The sequence below is a fragment of the Rhamphochromis longiceps genome, linkage group LG3 (genome assembly GCF_057381845.1).
Source record: "Rhamphochromis longiceps isolate RC_006_pf linkage group LG3, R_longiceps_female_GT1.1, whole genome shotgun sequence".
NCBI lineage: Eukaryota > Metazoa > Chordata > Actinopteri > Cichliformes > Cichlidae > Rhamphochromis > Rhamphochromis longiceps.
In genome coordinates this window covers 17,992,781-18,005,370 of record NC_140559.1, presented here as the reverse complement: position 1 = coordinate 18,005,370, position 12,590 = coordinate 17,992,781, and the positions used below count along the sequence as shown (strand labels likewise).

The 12,590-nt window shown below is 41.4% G+C and overlaps 1 protein-coding gene across 1 annotated transcript; it reads left to right on the top strand.

Moving 5' to 3' along the window:
• The first annotated feature begins 33 nt into the window (after window positions 1-33).
• Window positions 34-12,258, top strand: LOC146673242 (uncharacterized). Its single transcript, XM_085401707.1, has 3 exons — window positions 34-171; window positions 6,633-6,742; window positions 7,441-12,258. Exons 2-3 carry the CDS (start codon window positions 6,725-6,727, stop codon window positions 9,277-9,279), a joined length of 1,857 nt encoding a protein of 618 aa, XP_085257833.1. The 5' UTR covers window positions 34-171; window positions 6,633-6,724; the 3' UTR covers window positions 9,280-12,258.
• Window positions 12,259-12,590: the final 332 nt, after the last annotated feature.

Below are 12,590 nucleotides of genomic sequence, written 5' to 3'. Positions count from 1 at the left end.
CATATACCACTGCCAACGTTGGGATTAATTTCTGCATCGATCTGCACACCCTTGTGTCCTGGATCGTAGCCGAGATCAGCGTGAACCACGTGGGTCTCTGCTCCCTGATCTGTTTCTTAAGACTTCCAGCTTCATCACGGAGTTTCTCTCGGTTTGTGGGCTCATATAAAGGTAAGCACCGAGCCAACTTTAATGTGGGTTCAGTTTATGTTGTTGCTGTTAAGAATAATAGATTGCTTGGTATACACTGGAGTTAGACAGTCTGTAGAGCAGAGGCGGAGCCGGACATTTGAAACACCCGGGGCTTAGCCCTAAAGGGTAGTATGCATGTGGGATTTTATTTATTTATTTATTTATTTATTTATTTATTTATTTATTTTTGGGGGGGGGGGGTAGAAATGACTGAAAGATTAATAGGCTCTGTTTTGAGTTTTGTTCAGAAAAGAATGACTTCATATAGCGAAAAATATATATCTCATATGCAGAACACCTTAAACTAGTTTTTTAATTGAGCAGCAAGGCAGAACAAAGTCGGAGCTGTATCAAGACACGAGGACTAAACCCCAATTCAACCAGACCCAGAACTGATCCGGAATTAAAACTGGACTACAACAGTTCAAAATCAGGACTATATAGGATTTAACCAAGACAGAACAAGAATCAGAACTAGATGATAGTAGCACTAAAAAATCATCATAGACCTGCACTACACTTGTTTTTTTAATTCTACCAAAGTCCACTATTTAGATTGAGAAAAGTTTATATAATTATTTAGCCTTGTTGTGCAAACAAGCCTGCATAACTTAATAAATGTAGAATTTGAAAAATAGCAAACCTAAAAAGAAACACTAGGTACGAGATACATGAGTACCTATGATACGGTGATACTTTTGGTAAACAACCATTTGACTAACATGTGTGTCTCACCTGCTCTTGTTCATCTCTGTTCTGTCCTCATTCTCCTCTCTGTTCCTCTCTCTCTCTCTTTGTGCTGACAATCATCAAATATACAGTTGAAACCAGATATTTACAAACTCTTCAGATCAAAACAAACACTTTTTTAATTGTAACATCAAATCAGACTAAATGTTTATTTTTTTAGATTGATAAATAAAAAAAACATATTTGTTAACTTTAAGAGGAAAGAGAGAAATTGTCTGTATTTCTTAATTGCAAATGGCACCAAATTGTATTCAAAATTGAGCCACACTTATGGAGCTCCACAGTTCTTTTTCTGGTTTGGTTGACATCTGTTGATTTTACCCATTTCCACCAATTTACTCACATGGACTCTACTAACCTATCAGAAGCTTCTTCAGCTCAGAATGGAATCGTCTGGAGTTTTCTTATTAATTAACAATAAACTTAGTGTATATGTACTCCTAAATTTGATCAAAGTGATAAAAAATAGACAGCTGTCTCTCTTTATTCTGACATTTAACTAATTCAAAATATATTTCAATATTTATCTAAAACAAAAGTTTAATCTAAATTGATGTTGTACAGTAAAAATGTTTTATGTTTTCTCCCTAAAGTGTATGTAAATATCTGGTTACAAATGTGAATATCCTGCTGTGTACTGAAATCCCTCTTGTTTTGCATAGAAATATACTGAACAACATACAAAACATAACATATAAAATAACAAATAACACAGAGGGAGCAATCAGGGAATGGGTAACAGGAGGGAAACACAGCTGAGACAAATCAGAACTGACGAGACCAAAGAAGCGTAAACTGAACACACTGAGAAAAGACAGAGACCTTCAAAGTAAAACAGGAAACACATAACACAGACACAGGCTCATAAGCAGGCACTACAAAGGGAACAGAGACGTGGGAACAGGGCACACACAAACACTGACTGAACACGGGGATATAGGAACTTAAGATACACATAGACGCGAACTAGACAAGGGGATGCAGGTGATAGGGGAGACAGAGCAACTAAAGAAGACAGAGACATAAGCCATAAGACAGAACTCAAAGAAACCAAAAACTAGAAAGTATAAATAATATCATAAACTCCAAAAACCCTGGGTCGACGACCCAGGCATCCTAACAGTACCCCCCCCTTAAGGGCTGGCTTCCAGACAGCCCAAACCAAAACATCAAAAACAAAAAAAACAACAAAAACAACCCAACCAGGGTGGGCGGCGGGGGAAACAGGACGGAGGGCTCGAAACAAACCAAACAAGGAGCCAGAAACAACAAAACAAAAGAAAAAAGTGCAAACAGAACAAAACACAGAAACAAAGTCCAAAACAACAGTATAAATAATATCATAAACTCCAAAAACCCTGGGTCGACGACCCAGGCATCCTAACAAGTAAAGCTGTGGGTTGTGGGAATGAACCATAATGTTTTATCTAGGGGTCTAGATTTATGCCTGTAGTGCACTGCCATGTAAATAATTTGCATTTACTGAATATATACTGACTGAGTCCCACTGTTCAAAAGTTGAATAAAGAAACAAACTAATTTTTGCCTCTTTTTTTTAATTTTATTGAAACCACCTTATAGAACATCACATCAGTTACAATGTAGAATCCATGTCATTTATCAGAATCAGAATCAGAATACTTTATTCATCCCGAGGGAAATTAGGGGTTACAGCAGGCAGCACGCTAATGGCGCATGCGCACTCACAAAGGAACCTTCTGACCAACTTTACACAAACATCACATTGGGCAGACATGTCAGAAGGTAGGCTGATAGGAAAAAACAACGAAAATACACTACATGAGGTAAGAGGAGGAGAAAAAAAACTCCACTCAGACTGAGCTCCTAGTGGGAGAACAGTTTGATAACAGAAAAAACACCTCAGCACAAAAGCACATGACTATCAATACACCATAGAAACACGAGACAAGCAACAGGGGCGGGTAAAGGGTAAGAGAGAGCCGGTGTAGACAGCGCATCCGGTCCTGCAGCATCTGTGCTGGTCCAGTTGACTGCTATCTTCCCCGGTAGGGCACAAGCATCGAAGGCGTTGGAAAGGGAGGGGGGATGAGTGAGTGCTTATCAGTGTAAGTGTGTGTGTGTGCGTGTCCATAGTTTAGCTGAGACAGTGTCCTTCGGCCTATCAGGCTAAGTAAATAGTCTTCCAGCCAATCCAGGTGTCCTTGCATGGGATGGGAAGAATAGCCGTAACACAGTCGTTATCAGGGAGTGATTGTTCGGCTCCAGCCTCTGGCCTGCAGCTGGTGCCGTTATGGGGGTCCGCAATCTCAATGTTGATTTTGTAAATTTCCATGCGAGCAGCCCAGGAGAATTTTTGGCTGCCCTAACACTCCGACACTGGCCTCTCGATCTCCCGTTGGAGAGCCACGATCCTCCCCATGATGATATCAAACTTCTGTTCCATGGTGTTGCCATTCTTTTGATTCTGAGACCTCACAGCTGCAGTGATCTGTTCCGTGATGTCGTCCAACTGTCGCTCAAGGGTCTCATTTTGAGCAGGCCTCTCTCTGATGTATTCCCCCATACGCTCAATGTTGTTGCTTTGAGCCTTCACAGCAGCTGTAAGCATCTCCAAGGTGTTGACCATATTACGTTCGTTGTGAGAGGTCGCGCCTCATCTCATCTCTTCAATTCCAGCGGGCAGCCTTAGGGGGGTTTGAACAGCCGGTTCCGCTCTCTTATTTCTCCGATAAACCAGGGCCAAGCCAACTCCGATCAGCACGAACCCTGTTATCATGGTTCCGAATAGATAGATATCTTCAGCGTCCTCGATCGACAGTCCCGCCAGACACATGACTCTCCAGTTCTGCCACCCGTCCATCGTGTATCCGGCAGGGAAAGTCCCTCCAGGGCACTCGGGCTCTCCCGAGCCCAGACTTCTCGTTGAGAAAAGGGTGTCAATAGCATTCAGAGACCAGTTAATCAAATCCATAATTCTCTTTTAGGTTTTAGAGAATGACCGTGTGAGTCTATTCCAGGGAAAGTAATGCACACGAAACAGACAAGGACATAGAGGCTAAGCAGGGAAGATAAGGGTGAGGAGGAGAGGAGAAAAGTGCAACCGCCTTCGCTGAGAGCCAAAGAAGAAAAATGATTTTATAGTTTACAAATGACAAAATGTTTACACAAAATCACGAGTGTTTACATGATATCACTCACTACTAACATTACTTTATTTACTGTATCTTTTGAAAAAATACAGCAATTTTAACAGCACAAGACTTAAGAGTATTTAACAGGAGCAGGTTTCATTTTTCCCTGGTTTTATTATCACACTGTTCACCAAAACGCAGCAAACCTTCACCATCTTATCCAGAAGGGTCACCTCTTCACCCTCACAAGGAAGAAGTAATCTGATTGGCATGGTGGTATGTTTGAAGCAGGTCCCTTGTGTAGCACTGGAACCCAGTCACGATGTGATTCATCCATTTAATAGGCTGGTTTGCTGCAATAATGCCAAATAATTAGCAACTCTATAAATAGAAGGTAGTTCTGCAAAATCACTCAGTAGAATGTTTGTTGTCATTTGCTATGAGCTCAGAGCGCATAGAAAATAAAACTAATAGGCTATAAAGATTGATATGAACATATTTAGAACTTACCGGAATGAAAATGTCTGGAGCACCAACAGATATTTGGAGATGGAATAGAACTGCACGTCAGCTCGTCTCACAGCTGCTCTCCAGGCTAGACGCCTTTGTTTGGTAACATCGATACACGAGCTGCCTCGTGTTGCTTCCAGGTTGGGAAAGAATGAAAAGATAAACCATTTTCAAGCTTATTTTCTTGCTGGTCGTGCGATCGAACATTGCAGCCGACCACACAGCAAATACGAACCATGGCTGTTGTCTGTGCCTTCGCTCCCTTTTCACTTTTGCGCTAGACCCCCAAAATGGCGGATCGGGCCAAAATCCTTTCCACGCCCACCCCCGTGACATCACGCTCCAAAGCCCTATTCCATTACAGAATACAGAATACATGCCCCAAAATGTATTCTGTAACGTATTCCGTTACGTTACTCAATGACATTAACGTATTCTGAATACTTTGGATTACTTAATATATTATCATGCTTTTTACAACAACGTGAATGTACTATTGCTGGGTGATTCATTACTATTACTGAAGGTCCGCGACTCCGAACTGTAGTAAAGGGACCTCTGACTAATACGGCGGGGTCCCTGTCGGCTCGTAGCCGAAAAATAGCTTTACTTTGTTGTGTGGGTCAACTTTTCTTGCGAGAGACAGAGAGAGGCGTTGAAAGACTGCTCCAACAGAACTTATTGTTTTCGGAGGAAAACACGAACACGGTGTACAGTCGAGTCTTAATAGCTTACTTACAACTGGGCTCGTCAGGCACTCTTCTTGGCTGAAGTGGTTATTATTATATTTACATGCTTCCAGCTCCCATTTTTCCTCGATGACAGCTCGTACTTTTCCACTCCCCCTTTTCTCCCTCCTCGCGCTCACAGACCCATAATGTGTATGGCAGTCCATTCTCCCTGCAACACGGACTACACTGCCCATGATGCTACATTCTTTAGAGCTATGCTTGTAGCATTCTGCCTGTTAGCTTAGCACAACAACAACGAAAAGGCGCTCTCTCACCCAGGAAACACACAGTCGCAGAGAGCAAGAGAGCGTCGCCCTGTAACCATGGCAACCGTAACGCTGCCGCCTGGAACAACAGAACGTAGCTGTCAAACAAAACCCAAACAGTCCTGACCCGCGACAAAATGAAACAGGAAAGTACCGCAGTGTAATCCATTTATTTCAACAAAGTAACTGTATTCTGAATACCACCTTTATAAACGGTAACTGTAACGGAATACAGTTACTCATATTTTGTATTTTAAATACGTAACGGCGGTACATGTATTCCGTTACTCCCCAACACTAAAGGAAGAGGAGCTCGTGAACTGGAACCACCACAGCAAAAGAGAGTGAAGCCATATGTGCAGAAGAATGCAGTGACATATGATGTTCCTTCTTCCTGATATTGCTGTCATTCGGAACCGCTACGTTGATCACTACGGCCGTCTTCTTCTGTTTGTCTACCACCACTATGTCCGGTTGGTTAGCCACCACCATTTTGTCCGTCTGTATCTGGAAGTCCCACAGGATCTTAGCTCGGTCATTCTCCACCACCCTTGGGGGTATCTCCCATTTTGACCTCGGGACTTCCAGGTTATACTCGGCACAGATGTTCCTGTACACTATGCCGGCCACCTGGTTATGGCGTTCTATGTATGCCTTGCCTGCTAGCATCTTGCACCCTGCTGTTATGTGCTGGATTGTCTCTGGGGCATCTTTACACAGCCTGCACCTGGGGTCTTGCCTGGTGTGATAGACCCCAGCCTCTATGGATCTGCACATATATATATATATATATATATATATATATATATATATATATATATATATATATATATATATATATATATATGCACCCAGGCCTCTGGTAGAGGACCCAAGCTTGAAGGATAAACCGCCCACAGGGGCGTGCTGGGTGTTATTATTTATATATGTATATATATATATAGACATATATATGTATATGTATATGTATATAGACATGTATATATGTATATGTACATGACAGCATTGCTGTCCAGCATTGTGTTTATCAAAACTCTTTTTACAAATCCTGCTGCGTGTGTGTCCCCCAGGTGATTAACAGGAGGAGAAGAGTCTGGTGGTGCAACGGAGGAACAATTTCATCCATTTGGACTCAGCTCAGCCACTACAGAGGAAACAATCAATGACTTCAACACAAAAGGTGAGAAAAATATCACAGTTACAATTAGGGATGCACCGATACCGTTGCTGGTATCGGGTATTGGGGCCGATACTGTAAAATGTGTGTGTACTCATATTCGTAAAAGTTAAGCGATACCATGAACCGATAATAATGTAGCCCGGATGGGAATTTGGGAGTAGATACTCATAATTCCCATGGACTTAAACGCCACGGTAACATAAGGTGTTCACAGTTGATGTTTTGTGATGTAACTGTACCCAGAATGTACTTTGCCCTGTAATATGTCACAAGGTAAATACAGGTAATTAGAGCAATCAAACTGTTATGTTAATCATAAAGTATTATTTTATGGTATGTAACTCTGAATGGAGTTTAAATATTGTTCAGAGTTCTAATTTCTTGTAACAGAAGTTACAAGAAAATACAAAGATCATATTTTATAAGCACACATTGAAACAACAATATCATCAGTTGAACTTGAAATTTCTTATGCGTAAAAGATTTTCTCTGCTGATCAATATTTCTTCAATAATGTCATTTTCATTACAACTCTCATTGTAGCACATCATTGTAATGTGATACTGCCACCAGAAGGTGGTGGAAACACACCAACAATGTGTTTGTTGACATGTTTGATTCCACCAATGAAGGGAGTTTCAGTTTGTTCCACGACTGCATTTCACTCACTGCCTCTGTTTGTATCTCTGTCACTGCAGGACCAACATGGAGCGAGAAGTCAGCGCTCTCAGGAGGCCGACAAACCTCACAGAAGAAAGGGAGAGAAAACCTACAGCTGTGATGAGTGTGGAAAGTCTTTTACCCGGGCTGGACACTTAAAAACACACCAACTCATCCACAGTGGAGTTAAACCTCACAGCTGTGAGTTGTGTGGAAAGTCTTTTACCCGGGCTGGACACTTAAAAAGACACCAACTCATCCACAGTGGAGTTAAACCTCACAGCTGTGACTTGTGTGGAAAGTCTTTTACCCAGGCTGGATATTTAAAAACACACCAACTCATCCACACTGGAGTTAAACCTTACAGCTGTGACTTGTGTGGAAAGTCTTTTACCCAGGCTGGACACTTAAAAAAACACCAACTTATCCACAGTGGAGTTAAACCTCACAGCTGTGACTTGTGTGGAAAGTCTTTTATCCTGGCTGCAAGCCTAAAAACACACCAACTCATCCACAGTGGAGTTAAACCTTACAGCTGTGACTTGTGTGGAAAGTCTTTTATCCTGGCTGGAAGCCTAAAAACACACCAACTCATCCACAGTGGAGTTAAACCTTACAGCTGTGACTTGTGTGGAAAGTCTTTTACCCTGGCTGGAAGCCTAAAAACACACCAACTCATCCACAGTGGAGTTAAACCTTACAGCTGTGAGTTGTGTGGAAAGTCTTTTACCCTGGCTGGACACCTAAAAACACACCAACTCATCCACATTGGAGTTAAACCTTACAGCTGTGAGTTGTGTGGAAAGTCTTTTGCCTGGGCTGGAGACTTAAAAAGACATCAACTCATCCACAGTGGATTTAAACCTTACAGCTGTGACTTGTGTGGAAAGTCTTTTACCCTGGCTGGAAGCCTAAAAACACACCAACTCATCCACAGTGGAGTTAAACCTTACAGCTGCGACTTGTGTGGAAAGTCTTTTACCGAAGCTGGAAGCTTGAAAAAACACCAACTCATCCACAGTGGAGTTAAACCTTACAGCTGTGACTTGTGTGGAAAGTCTTTTACCGAGGCTGGAGACTTGAAAAAACACCAACTCATCCACAGTGGAGTTAAACCTTACAGCTGTGACTTCTGTGGAAAGTCTTTTACCCTGGCTGGGAACTTGAAAAAACACCAACTCATCCACAGTGGAGTTAAACCTTACAGCTGTGACTTGTGTGGAAAGTCTTTTACCCAGGCTGGACACTTGAAAAAACACCAACTCATCCACAGTGGAGTTAAACCTTACAGCTGTGACTTGTGTGGAAAGTCTTTTACCTGGGCTGGAAGCTTGAAAAAACACCAACTCATCCACAGTGGATTTAAACCTTACAGCTGTGACTTGTGTGGAAAGTCTTTTACCCAGGCTGGACACTTGAAAAAACACCAACTCATCCACAGTGGATTTAAACCTTACAGTTGTGACTTGTGTGGAAAGTCTTTTACCGAGGCTGGACACTTGAAAAAACACCAACTCATCCACAGTGGAGTTAAACCTTACAGCTGTGACTTGTGTGGAAAGTCTTTTACCCAGGCTGGACACTTGAAAAAACACCAACTCATCCACAGTGGAGTTAAACCTTACAGCTGTGACTTGTGTGGAAAGTCTTTTACCCAGGCTGGACACTTGAAAAAACACCAACTCATCCACAGTGGATTTAAACCTTACAGCTGTGACTTGTGTGGAAAGTCTTTTACCCAGGCTGGAACCTTAAAAAAACACCAACTCATCCACAGTGGACTTAAAGCACACAACTGTGAGTTGTGTGGTAAGGCTTTTGCTCTAAATAGCGACTTACACAGGCATCTAGTTACCCACTCTGGAATTAAGGCGTAGAGCTGCGACTTTTGTGGAAAAAGTTTCAGTGACAAACGGTACCGAAATATTCACCTACGGATTCAGACTGGAATTGATGTTTCCTGCTGTGATCAGTGTGGGAAACTGTTTACAACAGATGCACAGTTACAACAACACACTGAGGAGAGACCTTATAAATGTTACCTGTGTGAGAAGACTTTTAAAGCTCCAAATCAGCTGAAAAAACACCAACAGATCCACTCCAGAAAGTAACTCTAGAAGTGCAGTTACTGTGAGGATGTATTGATTTTTTATCTTGTAATTTTAACCTGATTGTTTGGAAAAAGTCTGATCAGTAAACTTATGGAGTTATACTGAATGAACTGTTTGGAAAAATGAAGAAGTAACCTGAGTTTTATAGTGTAAACAGTAAAATGTAATTGGACGTTGGCAGAGATGCTTTTTATTTCAGGCGACGTTCAGGATAAAAACGTTGAAGGAATTCTCTGATTTGCAATGTCTTTGTTTAGGAGTGGAGCGAAGCACACTGATCCATTTCTCAACCCTGTCGTCACTGTGGTGGTGGGAAAGCGTTTCTCTTTAACCTTTGTGGAAAAACCTCCAATCACGAACGGGACCTAAAACCACATCAACGTAGACACACTGGAGACAAAATGAACTACTGCAAAGAATGTGGGAGAGGCTTCCACACACCAAGTACATTAAAAATATGTCTGTGAAGGTTCTCAGTCATCCAGGTCATCGTAGTCAAAGGAGCTTGCAAAGAAAAGCGTCTGGACTTCTTTAAGTTGCTTGAAGACGTTTCACCTCTTATCCGAGAAGCTTCTTCAGTTCTAAGGTCAAATGGTGGAGAGTCCCAGATAAAAACCTAGTGGGAGTAACCCCCCACAGAGGGACAAAAGGACCCCCTGATGATCCTCTAATCGCCTGAGCCAAGGTGTGAAATTGGGTGTGGGACCCAATCAGCCAGAGTTTCGGGTGTGTTCATTGTGAAACCTGGCCCCACCTTGTCATGCGAATTCCTGAGGTCAGATGGCCCAGGATGTGAGTGGGCGTTAAGGCGTCTGGGAAGGGATCTCAAAACTGGATTATAGATGGCAGAGAGTTGGTGTCGTAAACCCCCGACTCTATTCAAAAATGGTCGCTCACAGTGGACATAGATGGCTTCTTTCACTCCTCTTTCAAACCATCTGTCCTCTCTGTCCAAAATGTGAACATTGGCATCCTCGAAAGAGTGTCCTTTATCCTTAAGATGCAGATGGACTGCTGAGTCTTGTCCTGTGTAGCAGGACAAGACTAACAAGACCACAAGACTAACAATGAACACACCCGAAACTCTGGCTGATTGGGTCCCACACCCAATTTCACACCTTGGCTCAGGTGATTAGAGGATCATCAGGGGGTCCGTTTGTCCCTCTGTGGGGGTCACTCCCACTAGGTTTTTATCTGGGACTCTCCACCATTTGACCTTAGAACTGAAGAAGCTTCTCGGATGAGAGGTGAAACGTCTTCAAGCAACTTAAAGAAGTCCTGACGCTTTTCTTTGCAAGCTCCTTTGACTACATTAAAAATACATGACCTCTTCAAAAAGCACATCTGTGACCAGTGTGGGTCATCCTTCACCACTGCAGGAGGGACACCATACAAGTGCAGACACTGTGACAAAAGCTTCTCACAATCAGGTCATCGTAACAAACATGAACGTACACACATGGAAGTGAACTTCAGCTGTGACCAGTGTGACAAGAGTTTCAGGAATCTCAGTTCATACTCCGAACACAAACGATCCCACGCTGTAAATAAACTGTTTCACTGTTACCAATGTGCAAAAACCTTCACTTCATTATCTGCTCTGTGCAAACATCAGCCTGATCATGCAGGACTGAAATCACTGGATCACAATGAATCTGAAGAGAGAGAAAGATCCTCTTCTGGTTTCAGGGTCAGACTTAAAAACCTTGAGATCAGGCTCCACAGAGTTCAGATGGAATCTCCTGTAAAGAGTGTCAGCTGATGCCACACTTGGATCTGATGAGGTAGCTCTGATTTCTGGAGCTGCAGTGAATAATTCTGAATGTTACATTTAGGAAGCTGCATGTATAGATATGCATAGATATGCATATCAAGTTTTTTTTTCCTTTGGGGGATTTTAATTCTCTAAAATTATCTCTGTTACATTTTAATCTTTGTTCCCTTAGGACACAGTAGTGTTTAGTAGTTGTACTTGTTACTGTATTATTAAAGTTATAGGAATGTCTTTTTTACCAAACCAATAATGTATCAGAATTGCAGATATGGATATATATTTCAATTTCTTTTATTTGAACTTTCTTAGTGTTTCCAAAATTAACTTAATGTGGGGTAATGTATTCATTTAATGTGTTACCTCTGTTAAATTTCAATCCTTCATTCATATTTAACCTTTTGCTGTTGTAAAATCTTCTCTTAAATCCTTTTCTCCCAAAACTACAAATATTTTCACAGCAGTTGCTCTTAAAACCTCCAAAATGAACTAAATCTGTCCACCAGCTTTGAAACAACACCTGCTGTGACTTTATGTCCAGAAAAAAAGAAACTCAAGCTGAACTGGTTTTGGGCTGTACTTCCATGTAATGCCAGTTTGTACCAGAAGATGGAGCAGTGAGTCAGTGTAACCTTTATTCAATTAGGCAAAGAGCACAATCTTATTCACAGTGGCAGCAAAGAAATGTTGAAAGTTAAAAACAGCAGCACACATCAGAACCATTTTAAAGATCACAGGTGACTACTTTTACGTAATTCAAATTCTGTTAAACCTCTATTTTTTTGCTCCTCCTTTCACTTTAGTGTATTTAGTCATTGAAGTCCACATGTTGTTTTTTAATGAATTTTGATCCACATGTTCTGCAGCTGTTTTCTTGTTGATTTGAAGTTTGTATTATGAAATCCTGATAATGTTAAAGTGTTAGTTATATTTGATGAAGTCTGTGTAGAGTTTATCTTATTATCTTATTAAACAGTTTGGTGTGAAAAATAAAGAAATGGTCTCAGAACAAGTAGTTTGACCCATTATTTCTGATTCAAACTAATTTAACTGTTTTCAGTGGTACATGTGGAGGTTTATCACAGGAGGCGACTTGGCTGTTCTCCACTCACACTGAAGAAGGATCCTGCAGCTCATTAAAAACTCTAAAATTATCTTGAAAGAAAATATGTTTGATTTTTCTTAAAAACATGCTGTTGGCATGAAGCTTTGAGACAGTGTTTTTAAGAGTCATTGTGGTTAACATCTCACACATTCCAATAAAGCAGATGTTCCTGCATTGCAACAGCGGTTTGCAGTTGCAATG